The 20,003-nt window shown below is 33.9% G+C and overlaps 2 protein-coding genes across 6 annotated transcripts; one reads left to right on the top strand and one right to left on the bottom strand.

The window, feature by feature from the left end:
• Positions 1-709: 709 nt before the first annotated feature.
• LOC139486314 (alpha-N-acetylgalactosaminidase-like) lies at positions 710-11,961 on the bottom strand. 4 transcript variants are annotated; one of them, XM_071271167.1, is made up of 9 exons: positions 11,759-11,961; positions 9,729-9,882; positions 8,814-8,988; positions 6,364-6,538; positions 5,878-5,972; positions 5,169-5,330; positions 4,105-4,302; positions 3,125-3,220; positions 710-1,213 (listed from the first exon to the last, which is right to left on the bottom strand). In XM_071271167.1, the coding sequence occupies exons 2-9, from the start codon at positions 9,875-9,877 to the stop codon at positions 1,052-1,054; spliced, it is 1,212 nt and encodes a 403-aa protein (XP_071127268.1). In that variant the 5' UTR covers positions 9,878-9,882; positions 11,759-11,961; the 3' UTR covers positions 710-1,051. The 4 variants fall into 4 exon arrangements, with proteins under 4 accessions (XP_071127268.1, XP_071127270.1, XP_071127267.1 ...); XM_071271169.1 differs by lacking the exon at positions 11,759-11,961 and adding an exon at positions 11,302-11,483; XM_071271166.1 differs by lacking the exon at positions 11,759-11,961 and adding an exon at positions 10,931-10,956.
• A 2,467-nt stretch (positions 11,962-14,428) lies between these two features.
• On the top strand, positions 14,429-19,903 carry LOC139486313 (nuclear factor 7, ovary-like). 2 transcript variants are annotated; one of them, XM_071271164.1, is made up of 3 exons: positions 14,429-15,230; positions 16,284-16,328; positions 19,704-19,903. In XM_071271164.1, the coding sequence occupies exons 1-2, from the start codon at positions 14,473-14,475 to the stop codon at positions 16,324-16,326; spliced, it is 801 nt and encodes a 266-aa protein (XP_071127265.1). In that variant the 5' UTR covers positions 14,429-14,472; the 3' UTR covers positions 16,327-16,328; positions 19,704-19,903. The 2 variants fall into 2 exon arrangements, with proteins under 2 accessions (XP_071127265.1, XP_071127264.1); XM_071271163.1 differs by having other exon boundaries at positions 14,430-15,230; positions 16,284-16,350.
• The last annotated feature ends 100 nt before the right edge of the window (positions 19,904-20,003 follow it).

Raw genomic sequence — 20,003 nt, 5'->3', positions numbered from 1 at the left:
TCGTTGTTGTTTTTTTTGCAATGTAATTATTCTTATTGATATTAAGCGATTTGTATTCTTGATGTGTTTCCTTCAGTTTTGGTTTGGGACTCGGATTTGTTTTTGCTTAATCGATATATGAATATTATCACTAATGCTGAGAACAAATTACATTCGTTTAGCCCTACATAAAGGCAACCGAAGTATACCGCTATTCAATAAAACAAGATGCTCTAAAGAGCCAGTGTCGCTCATCTATGTATATGTCAATTGTTGACTACTGTTTACAGTTTCTCTCTATCTTGTTTAGTTATTATCAAAACAGCAAACAAATGGAAAAAGGTCGTCATTGAAGGACTATAACTCTTATAATGAGCCTACCTGGTCTAGTATATCTTGTCTTGCTGGTATTTTTTTCTATTTAGAAATTTTCATTATCTATAATAGTTTTCAAAATAATGGGCAAAAGTGTAAATGACGAAGTAAAATTCGGACGAAAAGTGGTAAAACTTAATTCTCCGCTGCATAAAAGAGTAAACAAAACTAAAATCAGAATTTTGTAATCATTTGAATTTCCATGTTAATCTACTTATCTATGTATATATGACCAAGGCAAGATATTTTATTTTAAAGCCAATTTGTTTTCTCTCAACTAGACGTTAATCCTGGAAGCTCCTATTATTTTTTAGCATATATTCATATTCAATGATATAAAGATAAAACAATTATAGTGTTTTTACAAACAATTTAATACAAAATCGAAATTCAAAATATAATTATCCTAAAAGGGGGAAAACAAAACTTAGGATGTATATCAACAATTGACCTCGCTTACATATTAGGAAGTTGCACTTCAAAATGCAATTATTTCAACAACTAGAACCACATACACAGAATCAACCGCACAACATGACAAAGGATTTATATTACATATAAGTCATCTGACCATTTCTCCATTCACACATATAAAATGTCATTCAACTTTCAAAGAGAGGTGTACATAATATTCATAATATTTGTCCCCATTCATGCAAATGGCCTTCATACTACATACTATTTCTCCTCTTTGCTCTCAGAGTGGAGTAGCTGATCCAAAGAATACACCAGATGGCACCACTGTGACGTTCAGATATTGCTGAGGTTTGAATGATCCTACAACAGTTCCTGTAAAAACCTCTGTGATGCTATATCCACCAGGGCTCGTTAGTCCCAGGTCTGAACATAACATCTTTACCTGAAACGAAAGGCACTGCAACATAAGTTTTCATAGTTCTACATACATGATAGACAAAACAAGCGTGTACTTTTAGTTATGTTAGAGTTCTCACACAAACATATGACCATTTAATTCTCTTTTTTTGTGTGTTGATAAATTTATTGGGTTATCTATGCATTTTGAATAATAATGTGTTTATAACAAGCTAATCATCAAGTTTTAATAATGTAAAGAAATCGTCAAATAAACCCTTCAATAGCAGCTTCTATTTCGTAAAGTAAGTGCTATATTTTTATCTCTTTGCCCTTAAAAAAATGGTTGCTTATATATTCATCTCGCGCAGACACTACTTTCAAATTGTTGCCACAGAGAAATTGATGAAAGTCTACAACTTTGAATGAAAATCGGTACATTTTGTTTCCAATTCAAGATCTCATTCTAACGTTTAATTGTTGACCATCTTAAATACGATATAAATTTGTTTGTATGGGGGAGAATTTTGAACATTTAATTTGAATTTTGAACAATCGATAACTATATATTTAACTCTTTTGGATTCGAGGGTCACTGATGAGTCTTTTGTAGACGAAACGCGCGTCTGGCGTATATACAATATTTAGTCCTGATATCTATGAGGAGTTTATTTACAACCACTGGGTCGATGCCACTGCTGGTGGAGATTTATCTCCCCGAGGGTATCACCAGCCTAGTAGTCAGCACTCTCAGGCAGAGATTAACTAAGCTGGATTTGGCAAAAATTTTAGGAATTTTGGTCCTCAATTTTCTTCAATTTCGTACTTTATTTGGCCTTTTTAACTTTTTTGGACTCGAACGTCACTGATGGGTCTTTTGTAGACGAAACGCGCGTCTGGCGTATATACAAAATTTAGTCCTGGTAAATGTATCTATGATGAGTTTATTGCTTACATGATTATTTCTTTCGTCTTACTAATGATATCCATGTTTTATGTACATTACACACATATTAACGCTATGTAAAGATGTCAAACGGATATCTTACATGCCATGGGTAAATTAAAAAGAAAAACGATTAAAGACCAACAACAGTATACAAAACACATCATGTAAACTATGACTAAGTAACACGAAACTCACTTATTAAAAAGTCAAATCACAAAAATACTGAACTCTGAGGAAAATTCAAAACGGAAAGTCCCTAATCAAATGATAAAACTCATCAAACGAATGGACAACAACTTTGATATTCCTGACTTGGTACAGGCATTTTCAAATGAAAAAAATGGTGGATTGAACCTGATTTTATATCGCTAAACCTCTCACTTGTACGACAGTCGCAGCAAAGTGGTTTCTAAGCACTGACTGGTAAAGATTCCTAAATATAAAATTAAATAATGCATTGATACAAGATACTAGATACCAGATACGTTATGTACTGACAATTAAAGCGCTTGTATAAACCATTGGGTTTAGATGATTTAAGTACAGTTCTGTAACTCCGATTTTCCAAGATGACATCATGGATAATTTTAGAACAGATAGTTGATGCCTGCATCTTGCAAAAGTTATGTTTACTCTCTACCAAAAACTCTGGTTGATTTAAGGTGCTTCCGAAGAGCTTTATATGCTTTTAAGGGGGTAGACCTTGGTTCAGGGAGATAACTCTTTAAATCAGTTAAGCGTTTGTAAAAGCCAAGTTCATCAATGTTTTTTAAGCATTTACCTGAAACAGATTGAAAATAATCTATGTAACCTAGAAGCTTAGAATATGTTTTTGAAAATGGTTGACACAAACGTACTGATGATTTTAAGAGTTATTTCCCTTAACCTAGGTCTACCTCCTTAAGTGCAGGATTCAAAACCGATGCATCACACCTTAGATTTGATTGTTTTTACTGATTTTCTACTGATCCCTTTTAAACAAGACTTTTATTCTTAAGGTTTACTTACTTTAGCACCAGCGCCTCCTTCTCCAGTATTCAGAATGCTAATAGCCACTGATCCTTTTGGCATAATTGGCCGTGTCCATACTTGCATATCCTTTGTCTATAAATATATACAAATATCAAGTCAAAACAAATAGTGTTTGATTAATATATGTTTAAAATAAGATGCAGGGTAAAATATTTGTTTGACAGCAATAAAACGATTCAGTAAATCTTTTTAACCAGGTTATGATTTTAGATATTTAAATCATGGACTTTGGTATACTTTATGTATCTGTCAAAGGATACATTAAATATTTGAAATCTTTGACACTTTCAACTACATGACATTGTAAAGTTTCTTATTCTTAAATTTGCTATATGAAAATTTTGGATATCGATTTAATAACCGATTTTCAATCATCATCCTAAACTTCATATGAAAAAAAAGAAGAGAAAAATGTCCTAAAAATTTAGAAATACAAAAATGAAACCTAGTAAAGACCCCCTTGTCGACATCATCTACACCAAGACACAGAATATTACATTGATACTGACGGAAGTGGTGATGTTCTACAGGATAGTTAAAATTGAGACCATCAAAGGACAAATATTACACACAAACAATTCCAAATATGTCACATTATATATATACATTTGTGTATCTTCTTGTTTACAAAACTTATATAGTTTCTGAATAATGCAAAGTTTCTACACCATGCAGGAAGAGATTAACGTATCTGTATCTGGAAAAAAATCTTTTGAAATGTTAAGTCCCCAATACTTTTAAATTTCGTACATTAAATTATTTGACATGCTTTTCAACCGAGCACATTATTTGGCCTCCATTTTAACTTCGTACATTATTTGGCTCTGTCTTTCACTTTGTGCATTATTTTTGGCCTTTTAAACATTTTTATCCGAGCGTCACCGATGAGTCTTGTAGACCAAACGTACGTCTAGCGTACAAACTATTAAGCCAAGTAACTATTGTGTTATACTTACTTTTAATATTCTTTTGCCTTGTATTCCCATAGGATCCTGGTTTATCTTAAGAACATTTTTATTTAGCAGTAATGCTTTAGATTGAGGATCAATTTGTCTCAGATCGTTTGACATCATCAGTGGAGACGCCATTACTGCCCACAGCGCCATCTGTGATTTCTGTTGTTCATAGCTTAATCCGAAGTCACCAACAATGATCTGAATAAGAAAGTTGTCTATTGATTGAAACCAATCAACAAATATAAGAATGTTTACGTTTTATCCACTCTTCAAACATGGTATGTTTTTTTGTATCCTTCACATACGATATCCCACGGCCGAGTACACTCTCAACACAGCCAAGCAACTTTAAACAATCAGAGACCTTCGTCTGGGAAGAGGCATCTATATGCATCGTTTCGAGCAGACATTCATGCTGCATGATTATATAATTTTTGATGTCACTGTATGTAATACATTATTTTCGTGATAATATCTACTACTACAATAATTTTTAAATGTTCTAGTTGGCTTTATTATTACTAGAAGATACCAGCGAAATCGCGATGTAATTGGGCAAGTGTTAAAACAAAGAGTTCTTACATTTAGCGGTCCAGCAGTACGTCGACTAAGCTTGAACGAAAGCGTATAAGACACGGGACGATAACGGTCGCCGAATTTGATAATTTCTCAAAAATGGCGCCTTTTCTGTGGGAAAAAAATCGTTCCAGAGATAAATCTAGGAAGTACAAAACACTTGTTAATGTCTGTGTCATTTTGGTCTTTTGTGGATAGTTGTCTCATTGGATATCATACCACATCTTCTTTTTTATACATGTATTCATTATATCACAAATATTTCCGTCTTTGTATGGTTTCACAGGAGTTGTGGCTCAGTGAAACTAGTCTCTTCCGTTAGTAGTATAGATATCAAATTTAAAAAGCTACACTATACGAAAACCGTGAGTTTCACCCCGGTTTTATAGCTATCTAAACTTCTTACTTGTAGAACAGTTGATTATACATGTAGTTCCGTTATATTGATAAAATTTGATGAACAAAAATTTAATTAATAATTAACTTACCATATCCGGGTCATTGAAATGCCCTGGCCCAGCATATGAACTAAAGCTACCATTATCGTTACCATAGAAATCTATTATTCCTTTCACGCTATCCCAGGAATCATCGATGTCGGCATAGTTTCGCCATATGTTACAACTGTTAGCAATTGATTTGTAATTTGGCTAAAATAATTTATCAAATTATCAGATTAAAAAAAGAAGTTATAGATAAACAAATATTGTAATGATGTTGAATATACTTGCAATACTGATTGAATGTAGATTTTAACATTTCATGTTATCTATATTCTTAACGATTCCATGAGGGTTAGTTAACATAAATGAATAAGCAGACCTTCGGATATATTAATGTAAAAGCAATTGCATTTAAGAGAGGCTATACATATCAAAGGGACATTAAAACTCATTAATTACTAACATTATGAAGTATACATGTAAGATAAGAGGCGTCTTAAAATTTGTTTTCGAATGTTCTTAGGACAATGCATATTGTATGTGAAAAAAGAGGAACACTGGAATAAAACTAGAGTGATCCTATGTCATTGTGCTTGGCGTGCATTCAGTGATAAACGTACAAGTTGGAGCTGTACACATAAGTTTATATTGCATTGTATCATTTGTGTTTATCAACATTCTCTCAACTACCTTTTCACTAATTATCACAAACCCTACAAAGATTTTCTAATACAATAATTTCGTTAACACTTACAATTGTGCCACTAAACACGACATAGGCTGGCCAGCTACAAGAATATAACATTGGTCGTCCAGTCTTATTCAGATAAAACTCCATAATAGGGTAACCTGAAACAGAGGGTTATGTACATGCATTCAACCTTGGTTATTGTTTACTGATAATCAGTGGCAAATATTACAGGTTCTTCCACAATAAAACGGAGTTCTTATAGGTTCTTCAAAGTTGTATTTTCGCGATTCCCAGTAGGACAATAGCGAACTGTTCTCTTTGGTATGGAGCAGGATGTTGCCCTGTATGGTGATCCAAATTGAAAAATGATTTATAAAATAAAAAAAATTGTCTTGCATTTTTATTTTCAGATACAATGTCTACCTGCATTTTTTATCAAGCTGTTCATCCTGCCTTCTTTTACTCAAAACTCCTGTCCTGTCTTTTTTTTCAAAGTTCATCCTAAACCCCTCCCCCTTACCAAAGGTAGCTCCCTTAGCTGATACGAACCATCTTTCATATCCTCAATGCCACTATAACAGCCATCTAACTTTAGACTATCAATTCCCCAGTCTGCGAATGTCTGAGCGTCCAACTCCATATAGAATTTACTTCCCGGATAGCCTCCACAAGTATGGGTTCCAAAGTCTTCGTAAATACCAAGCTTTAGTCCTTTACTGTGAACCTGAATATATACACATCCATTATTTTTAGAACTATGATTTTCCGAATTAAAAATCAATGTGTGCCCTCTTAAACTTGCAATTGGTACTTGCTTTGTTTGTTAACTCTTCAATTTGACAGATTTTCAGATCACATTCTTTTTGTCAAACCGTAAATACTATAAAATTGGGGATGGAATAATTGTTTTAGGAAAATAAACATACCCCTCTTTGAAGTTAAATGGTCATTCCCTAATCAACTATGAAGATGAGACTAAAACATTTGTAAGCTTCATGGATTTATTCAAATGATACATTGTAAGCCTCCGTCACACCTTAACGTTAATTTCGAACGGACGCCTAACGGATAACTGTTTTTCAATCCGTTCATATCCGTTAGACGTCCGTTGTTATCCGTTATACATCCGTCCATATCCGTTGCATGTCCGTTTAGAATATGTTTTATTCGTCGACGTCCGTTCTGTCCGGTGAAAAATTTTGAGCATGTTTAAACTTTGAACGGACGTCCAACGGATGAAATGTCCGTTTGACGTCCGGTAGGCGTCCGTTTTGTACGGTACCTGTCCGTTTCGTTTCCGTTTTGTATCCATTACGTGTCCGTTATACATCCGTTGGAGGTCTAGCAGTTAATTCACCAACGGACTTCTACCGGACGTTTAACGGACAAAACGGATGTTGAACGAATGTGAAACGGATATCTACCGGACATATAACGGATGATGAACGGATCTGAAACGGATAAATGCCAATTGAAAAGCCTCGGTCACACCTTACCGGATAGCTCGAACGGACGCCTAACGGATAACTTTTTTTCAATCCGTTCATGTCCGTTAGACGTCCGTTCTTATCCGTCCATATCCGTTACATGTCCGTTAAGCGTACGTTTTATCCGTCGACGTCCGTTCTGTCTGGTAGAAAAATTTGAGCATGTTCAAAACTTTGAACGGACGTCCAACGGATAAAATGTCCGTTGAACGTCTGTTAGTCGTCCGTTTTGTACGGTACTCGTCCGTTTCGTTTCCGTTTTGTATCCGTTACGTGTCCGTTATACATCCGTTGGAGGTCTGGAAGATAAATTCACCAACGGACTTTTACCGGACGTTTAACGGATAGAACGGATGAGAAACGGACTTCTACCGGACGTATAACGGATAAAACGGATGATGAACGGATCTGAAACGGATAAATGCCAATTGAAAATTTCGCGTTAGAAATGCCAATTATTGGTATATCAGATTTCTTAAGGTTCATGAATTCTTATTATTCATAATCGATCTTAGAGTATAGGCACGTCTTAACAATCAAGCAGTTCGTATTCAGGCCAGACACTGCAGTTTAGCGGAATTTTTGAAGAACAAACCAAAACCAGTTACACAGAAACATTTTGAATATTTATTCGATTTACATGTATTATTATTGTTGCCTTTGATTTTTCCGTATATCTTGTTCATCCGTTTTATTCGGTACGCTTCCGTTAGGTGTCCGTTTTTTGAGGTACTAGTCCGTTGGATGTACGTTCGACATCCGTTCTGTCCGGTACATGTCCGTTTCTAGTATGTTGCATATCCGATGTGTGTCCGTTATGCATCCGTTACACGTCTGTTTTATTCGGTTAGTACATCAACGGACTCCCAACAGATAACAATTTTGTCAACGGACAACTTTTATTTTCATCCGTTAGGCGTCCGTTCGTGCTATTCGGTAAGGTGTGACCGAGGCTAAAATTTCGCTTAGGAAATGACAATTATTGATATATGTCAAATTTCTTAAGGTTCGTGAATTCTTATTATTCATAATCGATCTTAGAGTAAGGGCACGTCTTCACAATCAAGCAGCTCTTATTCAGGCCAGACACTGCCCTTTGGTTGCATTTTGAAGAAAAAAACAAAACCAGTAACACAGAAACATTTTGAATAGTTATGCGATTTACATGTATAATCATTGTCGTCTTTAATTTTTCCATATATCTTGTTTATCCGTTGTATCCGATAACCTTCCGTTAGGTGTCCGTTGCATGCGATACTCGTCCGTTGGATGTACGTTCGACGTCCGATCTGTCCGGTACGTTTCCGTTTATCGTACATTGCATACATGTATCCGGTGTGTGTCTGTTATACATTCTTTACGCGTCCGTTTTATTTGGTCAGTAAATCAACGGACTCCCAACGGATAACAATTTTGTCAACGGACAACTTTTATTTTCATCCGTTAGTCGTCCGTTCGTGCTATCCGGTAAGGTGTGACCGAGGCTAAGGCTTTTTAATTGATATTACTTACATAATCTGCCAAAAATTTAATGCCACGAGGAAACCGTTTTGGGTCTGCCACCAGCCTCCCGTCGGAACCTCTCTCCATAGCCATCCAACAATCATCAATGTTAACATACTCATAGCCAGCAGCAAGGTAGCCATCTTGTTCCATGTGATCTGCCATTTGCATGTACAATTTTTCGCTAAAAAGGACAAATTATTAACTTATTTTGTTTTCATTTTGTTTTCACAGATCCAGCCGCAAATATGTCATGCATATTAAGGAAGTAAAAATGATATAAACATGGTAGGGGCAGACAATCATTACTTGGAATTTATTGTGTGTTGAACTGTATCCGGAGTCTGATTTTACATGCCAATTGACAAAATAACATTCCGTTGGAGGACATACAACTATACCAGGATGTACATTATCTTATTTTGAGTTTCAGTTGCACATGCATTGTGTCTGCCTAGAAAGAAAGGCGAAGCAACACATTCCGATATATTTTTGGAAAAATCTAATTAGGTATTGCGATCGCGGCAACTCGCATTAATTGTTGTTTGATTTAAGTCCAGTTGCAAATATTTCATGCATATTTAAGACAAGAACAAGTGAATACTATACACAATGTATACTGCAACAATAGATCGGCCCTGTAATAGGGGTCGTCCGGGTGAAGGACTAGGAGTTGTGATTGCCACTAGAAACTTGAGGAACATTGGATAATATAAAGAGAGAAAGAATTTCTGTCCTGCAACAGGCAACCAATATATCCCCACAAAAATGTAAAGAGCTAGGACATATTTCCACACGTGTAAATGCTCAGCATTGGCTTAAATTCTAGAAAACATGTCACAACTTTCTTTTTTCTTCAAAATACATTTAATTCGATAGACTTTGCATATAACACCATTGAAAATATCAAATCTAGACACGTACCTTATGCAATTGTCAGGATCATTTAAGCAGTCAGTGTTACATCGGAAACGTTCCCAAGACAACCATCCCATCGGGGGTGTTCGTCCAAGTCCGTTATCTAAGGCATTGACGACTGCTAATACTACTACGCAAAAAATCAAAATGTTCATGTTGTCTGAAACTTAAAAAAATGAAGATTCGATTAACGTTTTATTTAAGATCGAATGTTTTTTTAAGGATGGTTAGTTTTTTTCTACATTGATCTAATAGATGCATCAATTAACTACAAAGAAATATACATAATTTTGTAAAATACAGGTTGTGGACAGATCATATGGTATCGTACTTTATACGAGTTCGTACTATGCATGTTTTTAATTGAAATTGTGAGGTCACAATGCATTCTTGATAGCATGAAAACCCGTGAGACGAAGATAAGTAGAAATATGTTGCAATACACAAACTATAGATTCCAAGTAGCATGTGTTGCTTACCTTGGCATTATAGCATGGTAAAGATACAATGCAAAAACGATACTATATACCGTAATGATCATTGCAGCCAAGTTTGTTGCAATTTACTTTCCATTTTATAGAATTTTTCAAAATATTTAACGAACGATAATAGACGAAGAACATAAAATGAGTGACAGTACTGGCCGAAACTACCCTTTTTATAAGGCCAGGTGAGCTAAAGGAAAAAAGTGAGCAATAGTCATTGTTTTATTTAAATTGAAAAAAGGGTTTTTATCAAAACATCAAAAGCTGTTATTTAAAGAAACGATTCCAAGCTCAAACTATTCTTTTCTAGACACGTCGTTTATATATTTGACCTAAGCAATGTCAACCAGGAAAATGTGAACAGGCACAGATAAAAAAAAAATATAATTATATGAGGGGCGAAAAGGGGCCGGTATCTGCACGGAAGAACGCAAAATAAAATTGCCATTTCACGATGAACAAACAATTAAAAATTTCCTGCACGTTGATCTTTTTACCGATTTCACGAAACACAGTGAATAACGAACCTTTTTCACGGCGGCACGTGAAATAAAAATGGCAAATCATGTTGCACGAAAATAACCCTTTACCATCCTCTTATAAAATACGCTAAACAAATAGTAGAATGTTTCTTACCTTTATAAATAATATTAATATCTTATATTAATAATACAGGCAACACTGAATTATAATGAATTTTTTTTGTGGAACGGCCGTAACTACCTTGCAGAGCTTCAACTGAAAATTCAAATTCAAATTCACGACGGTCTCAATATACTCACATTGTTTTTAAAATTGAAACATTTAAATAAGAGTAATTGCGTAAGCAGCGTGAATACTAATCACTCTTAGTTTGAATGATCTTCACATAATGTTTCCCCAAGTTAATATAACTTTGTTGTTAGAAATGTAGAAATGTAAAAAAAAAATGTTGAAATAATATTAAATTAACAAAAACGTAAATAATAATGATCAATAATTAGACGTTTATAAACAAGACAACATAGAGGGGGATCAGAACCACTCCTACTCCATCCCCCAACATAGCAAATGACGTCGGGGACAAGACCCATTATAAATGTTTTTCTTTTTACTTCTTTGTCATGCAAATTGTATAATCATCTTGTAATGGTATTATTGCAGGCAAATGATGCGGCGACATATTCTAACAACTGTGCATTCCTTAGTAGTGCAATTGCAGATGCATCGCTCGTAGTAAATTATTTTTATCTAAATTAATCTTCTGTGCTTCACATGCAAAATGAGTGCCCTGGAACTGAAAAATAATAATAATAAAAAATTATAAAATTTCCGCTTGGACTAATTTATTTGTGTTGCATTTAGCACAACACCGTGCGGAAGGCGTCTATAACAAATCATGTGAATAAACTGTGTACGGTCTTGTAAACAAAGCAGGTTTTAAGATGTACATACAATAAACACAGTTAACATGAATGTCTAAGTCTACATATACACAAAACTAGTATTTTCATGTTCATTTTTACAATTGAAAATAAAATATATAACATATCACGGTCCTTGTTCACCTACCTGTGTAAGATACTATGTGAAAATGTTATCATGTGATTTAATAATTATATTGATCTATCTTATGACCGAATCATGTGTCAAAGTAACAGCAGGTTAAGATGTACACAAAGTAAATCGTTATAATAAGAAAATGATAATCAGATACATGTATACATGTGATTGTCTTATCTGACGAACAGTATATAGAAGTAACATCACATGATTTGAATAAATTTATCTACTCTTGATTTATGTATATAAATATTAATATAGATTGTTTTGCTTTTTGCTTGTAAATGTTTTAGGGATACTTTTCCTTTGTGGTTTTCTCATGGCTTTGTTGTGTGTTTTCATTTATAAATAATCAAAATATTTATATGTTATTTTTTTGTACGTTATTGTAATAAATCTTTTTAAAATGATTTATATGACAATGAATTAAAAAAAGGGGGGTGGGGTCGGAGCTAGGGGTCTTGATCCATAAATACCGGGTTTAAAATCATGAAATACCGAGGCAACGAATTTAAAATGTTAATACATGTTCGTCTCAGTGGTATTCATACACCGAACTAGGCAAATTATCTCGATTAATGATTGTTGTCATTTAACGACACTTATCTCAATGTAAGCAGTGGCGGTTCCATACGGGGGGATACAGGACTTGGAAGCCCCCTTTTTGGACGATCAATGCATTTGAATGGAGTCAGATGGTTAGAACCCCCCTTTTCTCTTGGGTAATGACCCCCTTTTAAATAATGACTGGACCAACCCCTGTATATAATATGGTGGTGAGTACATTTCCTAGAAGAAAAACGACATTTACAGATGTGTTTACACAGAAAAAAATAAAGGTGTAAAGTGACATATCGCTAGTGTATGGATGGGGTCACTGGCACTAGGTCTTTACTTTTTTCGCAAGTGTTATATTCTATGTAATTTAATTTCTTTATTCTTAACTTTTTTGGCTCGTTATTCTCTTTTCTTCATATTTTTACATCATATCATTTTCTATTCTTCATTTTGTAACCTTATTTTTTTTCAATTCTTAAGTTTTTTTGGGATTTTTTTTGTGTCTTTTTTGTGTGTAGATTTTGGCCTATCTTTATTTATTCTGTTAACCTCATCCAAACCTTCACATGTCTCCTGTTTATATCATTATATCACACCCTTGATATCGCTATGTTATTGTTACAATTAATCTAATTGCACAAAAACAAAAGAAAAAAGGGGGGAGTAAAATACGTTTTTTTTTAAATGAAGACCGGTGTTGATCGTCTGTTGGTATTTTATTCCAAAGCAACATAGAAATAATGAAATTTTAATGCATTTAACATAAAATAAGGCGAATTGAAGGACGATACGAAATATGTTATAGTTACCCCCCTTTGGCCGATCATTTGATATTCTCGCTTAACTGTTCACTCCACTTTTAGTTTAAAAGTGAACTTCTTTTCCTAGTCATTACATTATAATTCTTTAGAGGAATCAGTTCGAACAAATTTTCCCACCCTCCCCTTTTTATATTGTTTTAAAATTTCCATTTTATTCATTTTATTTAATTTTTGCATCAGTAACTTATGCGCGGATATTTAATTTTTGTGGCCAGCCATTATGTGTATTATTCCAGATTAACTGAATAAGTATTAGTATTTGTATATGTATTGGTAATTGTTCTTTATATTAATTTAAAAACATGTATGTAAAGATTTATGTTTTCGGCCAAATAAATTAATATTAATATTAGTAGTCTTCTAGAAGCCAAAGTAATTGGAAATAGCTCTTTTCATATTAATATAAAAAAGAAGATGTAGTATGATTGACAATGAGACAACTCTCCACAAGAGACCAAAATGACACAGAAATTAACTATAGGTCACCGTACTGCCTTTAACAATGAACAAAACACATACCGCATAGTCAGCTATAAAAGCCCCCAAAATGGCAATGTAAAACAATTCAAACGAGAAAACAAACGGACTTATTTATGTACAAAAAATGAACGAAAAACAAATATGTAACACATATACAAACGATAACCACTGAATAACAGGCCCCTGACTTGGGACAGACACATACATTTGTACGTGTACATATTAAGTTCACAATGTAGTAGGTAGATTTCTTGTGTGGTTTTTTTTTTTACATCTCTGCAAAAAATTGAAAACAACACGTTTAATAATTTCTTGCGTCCGAAGCGCTTTTCTGGATTTACCTTCATCAGGAACGCTCAATGCCAAACATTTGAAATCCGAAGATGTATAAGTAACGAAATGTAAACTTTTTTTGCATAAATATAAATTCGGCTTAATAATATATGCCAATATCACACGGTTCATGTTATATCAAAATGAACGCAGCACGAGTATAGACCAGTTAATCTGATGATGCAGACAAAAAAATGAAATAATAACACAGACAAACGCAAATATTAAATAAACAAAATCTAAAACAACAGTTCAAACACACCGACCGACTGCTAGTGACACTTGTATGAAATGAAATATTGCGCGTTTAATGCAGATAATCTGCCACCCAAACTCTTTTTAAAAATAGAATAAAAAAAGGAAAAATTTATTGAAACAATGCTAATTTTAATTTCACCTCTTGCATTTAATCATTTAAAGCTATGGAAAATTCAAAGAGGTTCGAATGAGATCTATATCCTAGCTGGCATACTACGATTGCTTACTTTCCCCTTTATTCACGTTCCCGTGTTTATAATAACGGACAGTAAAATGGCACAGGCTGCGTCTAAGTCGTGTGAGATTTGTGTTAGTAGTCCTGGTAGACATTTCTGTCAACAATGTGACCAATTATTTTGTGATGGTTGTAAAACTTCACATTTGCGCACAAAGATAAGTAAAACCCACTCATTTGTGGGTGCATCAAATCTTAATCTGGAAGATAAATCGTTCTGTTCAGAGCATGATGAACGTTTTATATTCTACTGTACAGATTGCAACATGGCTGTGTGTCAAGTATGTGCTGTGAAAAAGCACAATAAACATAACATGTCTGATATGAAGGAATCGGTTGGGAATTTCAAGGAACAACTCATTAAATCCGTTTACTTAAAGGTTAAAACTCTAGGCAACGACATACAGCAGCTTGAACAGGGAACCAGAGGATATCGGTCAGACGTTAAAACTGTTATCCAGTCAATTACAGAGGATGCCAACAACAAGAAACTTTTGATTGATCGAAAAGCAAAAGAACTGATTAAAACATTGAGGACACAAGAAGAAAAGAATCTTCAGAACTTTTCAGCATCCAACACTGAATTAAAGGAAACTTTAAGTAAAGTTAACAAAATCCAGAAAGCAATTAGAGAAACAGCTAACATGTCCGAGGTGGAACTGCTTCCAAAGCTTAACAGTCTGCGAAGTGACCTAGACAAAATGGAGACAAAGAAGGTTCCAGCTATGCCGGAAGTTAAATACTCTCCAAAGAATATACAAGAGAACGATATCTTGCTTGGTTTCTTGTCAAGCAGGTAAATTCTAAGTTTAAAACAAATTGGACTTATTTACATAGAAGAATATTAAAAGTTTTAGTGTTAACACATTTTGTCCCGGATGTGCTGCATACATGTAACATGTGTATATATTATTAAAAATATATTATGAAATACTTGTGGCAATACTGCAACTTAAAAAAGTTTTGTCGCAGAAAGCTCGACATAGGGATATTGATCCGGCGGCAGGGGCGGCAGTGTTAACTAACTTCATAAATATGTAAGGGAATATTCGCCATAATTATCTTATTCTTAATAAGGGAAATGTAATTTCTTTAATTGTAAGATGCAATTTCTTTATTTGTAAGATGCAATTTCTTAATATGTAACATGTGCTTTTTCCATCCATTACACGAATTTATACATGATCTCTTGATTTGTGAAATGTAACTTCTAAATTTGTTTTCATATTTTCTTCGTTCGTTACATGGATTTCTACATCTTCTAATTTGTGAAACATTTTTTAGATCGTGACAGTGCAGATATAACCGCTGCCAAACCCACAAGTTACAAATCGAGAAGTTTTACAAATCAAGATTTAAAAGTCTAGAAAGAAATAGTTCCACACGAGGTCGCTTTGGATCTTCTGTTTTTACTTAATAACTTAAAACTAATTAAGCTTGGAAGAAAAAAAAAGACGAACTATATGATCTTTCAATTAATGTCTGTGTCATTTTGGTCTATTGTGGAGAGTTTTCTCATTGGCAATCATACCACATCTTCTTTTTGTGTAATCATGGTTCGTATCTGTTATAGTATCTAAATTACTGTATATATTATTTAAAAACGGTTGGACTATTTTTAGTTCATGTACAAAATGTACTGGCTTTATCGCTTCAACAGAATTAGATAGGCATTCCTATATATATATACTACATTTGTAACTACAGAAAAGGTTGACCACATGCGCTATGCAAAAATCAGTACAAACTATGATGTGTAGGCTTTTTGTACTGATCTTTGCGTTGAACATGTGTTCCAGAAGATTTTTCTTTTGTTTGTATGATCATTATATTTATGTATTTCCTTCAGAAAGAAGACAAAACCTGCTGACGGTGGCGGCGATAGAAATTGACGGTGGCGGCGATATAAATTGACAGTATGTATCAAGTATTGAAAGCAAATACGATATATGTGGATCTATAATATACGAGCCAATAACGAATTAGTCAAATATACTAATGGGTTCAGTATTTTATAATCTCTTTCTTTATTTTAATTTCTTATGACTTTATTTTTCCATATATGATTCTCTTTTTTGTATGAATAAGGCCGTTAGTTTTTTTTTTCGATCGAATTTTTTTACTTTGTGTAATTTAGGGGCCTTTAATAGCCGACCATGCGGTATGGGCTTTGCTCATTTTTGAAGGCCATACGGTGACCTATGATTGTTAATATCTGTGTCATTTTGGTCTCTTGTGGACAGTTGTCTCATTGGCAATCATACCAGATCTATTTCAGTCCGACGTAGTCGGTATAGTTTCGGTTTGTGCCCTTTGAACGCAAGGACGCTTAACTATGGCAACAGAATACGCATGCTCGAAAATCCTTTCTGTGATTAGACAAAATGCTGTCATGGTGGGTGATTTGGTTGTGTTTGAAAAAACGTCTCGTTAATTATATCGTGATGGAAGCAAGTGAAAAACTATAAATATTTGAACTAGATCTTACAAAGATTTATATTTTTATTAAAATAATTGTTTCTCCAATAGCTCTTTGCATCCGTGACAGCTGTTTATTCGGGGCAATTATATAATTGTTAATGTAAACTTTGTTGTACGAACGTACATGACTTTTAGAACGCACCTACGCATGTGAGATTTCCGCGGGGTTTTGGCGAATGTAAACAGAAAGATACGAGGACCGAGAATACTGAACATAAACAGAGAAAACGTTATTTAAATGGTATCTTTGTGCTTCTGGTTATCGAAATGATAGTTTTAAACATATACTCAATACGTCGGATATCTTTTTTAAAGATAGTTCTTGTTTTATATATACATGTAGTATGTATTATATATTATATTTATATTTTAAAAAGATATTTTCAGCATATGTATCTCATAAAACTGGCTATGTATTCATTTAAGGACTAGGTGGGTATCGCTTTTTTATTGTATCGTTTCCCAAAGGGTGACTGGGGAAACGAAATATAATTACTTGGTCTTCTCCCGACCGGCAGTAAAAGGCTTGACTAAGTAGGGTGTCCGTTTGGCTTAGCAGAATGTAGCAAGTCTGCAGCCACGTCCGGTCAGAATTCGGACGTTAAATTCCGATGCCTCGTGTAAACAGAGTACCACGCTTTTTGCACGTTAAGAACCCTCGCAACAGCTCTTTGAAAGGTCCGTAGTCGGCCTGTTGCAAGGCAAAATTTCTGCCCCTATTCAATATACCTCATTTTCCAATGGCCGACCGCAGTTAAAATTTTCCCGACCATCATCCCGAATGGCCTCTATTATTACAAGACCTACATGCACCTATTGTATTTATTATTAACTTGTTCTCGTCCTGAACATGCATGCAACATTTGCCACTGGATGTTAAGAAACCAACCAACAATCAATCAAGCAATTTATGGTCTAGCCTATGGTTCGTCGCAGAAGACGTGACATAGGGATTACAACACGGCGACGACGAGTGAACTTTAGGTAAAAACATATACTACAATGTATTACATTTCAGAAGGTAGAAGACCAAGTTGCTTCGTATTTTTTTATCCGCATGCCTTATTTATGAGTTTCTGTCTGTCTGTCTATCATATACATTGATTTTGATCTGATTTTTATGGTTTCTTGTGAAATATTCACTTATTATAGGTGACACGATAGATATATTTGGTTATAATGGTTTCATCGAAACGTTTTTAAATAGAATTCATCCAACCTTATTTTCATGGATCATTTAAAAATATTCAGTTTTTAATGTTTATTACTTTTTTTGTTTGGATACTATATGCAATAATAGGATCACTATATTTATCTTACCTCCTATACATTTCAAGGAATACGATTGGTTAAAAGCGTCTGTGTGGAGACCGTGAATATTCCATATTAGGTTAGTCATTGTTAGTAGGGAGGCTGGGCTTATTTCAATACACGGTTTTGATACGATTTTGGCATTGCTTGATTATTTGAAAGTCATGAAAGTTCTGTTTAATATTGTTATATCGAGGTTGTTGAAAATAGATAGTTATTGTTTACATTAGTTTTTTAGAGGAGACCAATTGAAGAAGGTTCTTAAAATTGAACTTTTGAGCACTTAAATGTAAATAAGAAATAAGAAGATGTATTATGATTGCAAATGAGACAATTTTAGTCTAAATTCGACAAATAAAGATAGTCGGTATGATAAAGTCGTTACATAGTGTGTTAGTGACCTAATATGATATATACTGGGTCAGTAACTTTATGGACACCGTATATCTATAAGGTCACTAACACACTATGTAACCTATAATATTGAATTCGTATAAGATGTATATGTCTGTCTGATAGATATTATATTATCTTGAACTTAATTTCATGATTAAATTAATGCTATAATGAATGGTCAATAATTATGTTTGGTTTATATGGATTTGTCAATTTGTAAGCATCAGTTCAATTGCCAACGAGATGCCTCTCCTCCAGAGACTTAATTTATACAGCAAGAAACGACAACCAACGAACTACAGGCTCCTGACATGGAATAGGCACGTACAGAAAATGGTGGGGTTATACAAATCCTCTCCTAATTTTTAAAAGTGATGTGTTTTTACAACATACATTGTAAAAACAAATATACTAATATGTAGAAATACTCACCAAAACAATACAAAGCATAGAAACATCTAACAAAAAAACACAAAACGAACATCTCAGGGAATTTTTACATTCCGTCAACTAAACAGTACAGATCTGAGAGTACTCGCAGTTACTGAAACTAGTTCAAAACCAACAACCTTTATGTAATAAAATATCATGTATTAAAGACAAAACATTTCAATCAGTTCATGTCTGTATGACATATGACCTGATAGGTAGTTTTTTCTATTATTTTTTTTCCGATAACTATTAAAAAAAATCTACAAATCCATCCCCACCTTTCAGAAATTAACTGGAATTGCCCATTTGATAAAAAAAAAAGAAGGCCCATACCGCCTTGTCAGCTATAAAAGGCCCCGATAAGACAATGTAAAACAATTCAAACGAGAAAACTAATGGCCTTTTTTATATAAAAAAATGAAACGAAAAACAAATATGTAATACATAAACAAACGACAACCACTGAATTACACATGTTACAGGCTCCTCACTTGGGACAGGCACATACATACATAATGTGGCGGGGTTAAACATGTTAGCGGGATCCCAACCCTCCCCTTACCTGGGACAGTGGTATAACAGTTTACACTTGCTTTTCTTTAGATATTCATTATTAATTTATTGTCATCACAAATTCTTTATATTATAGATGGGAATTCAAGTAAAGATGGCACCCAATGACCCGTGACAACAGTGTACCCGAATAAGTATGCACAAACAAATGTATCTGAGAAAAAAATTCAAAGAAGAGTGGATAAAAAATGTGACTGACTTTAATTAATTATGCTTTTTTTTTCTTTTTATGTTTTTTTGCTTATATATGTTAATCATCATTATAGTTTAAAAGAATTCGTTTGTAGTTGATATTCCAAGAACTGAGTAGATAGAACTATATTTGTAATGGTATTTGAGTTGTTTGAGAAAACTTAAGCTTTTATGTTTAGATGGG

This window comes from Mytilus edulis, chromosome 8 (genome assembly GCF_963676685.1).
Source record: "Mytilus edulis chromosome 8, xbMytEdul2.2, whole genome shotgun sequence".
Taxonomy (NCBI): Eukaryota; Metazoa; Mollusca; class Bivalvia; order Mytilida; family Mytilidae; genus Mytilus; species Mytilus edulis.
Note: the sequence above shows the minus strand (reverse complement) of the source record. Positions and strands in the feature narration are given on the sequence as shown.

Coding starts and splice junctions, on each gene's coding strand:
- LOC139486313 (XM_071271164.1), top strand. CDS start 14,473: ATGGCACAGGCTGCGTCTAAGTCGTGTGAGATTTGTGTTAGTAGTCCT. Junction 15,231..16,283: donor CTTGGTTTCTTGTCAAGCAG/GTAAATTCTAAG, acceptor TATTTCCTTCAG/AAAGAAGACAAAACCTGCTG.
- LOC139486314 (XM_071271167.1), bottom strand. CDS start 9,877: ATGAACATTTTGATTTTTTGCGTAGTAGTATTAGCAGTCGTCAATGCC. Junction 8,989..9,728: donor GATCCTGACAATTGCATAAG/GTACGTGTCTAG, acceptor TGTCCTTTTTAG/CGAAAAATTGTACATGCAAA. Junction 6,539..8,813: donor TTAAATTTTTGGCAGATTAT/GTAAGTAATATC, acceptor GTATATATTCAG/GTTCACAGTAAAGGACTAAA.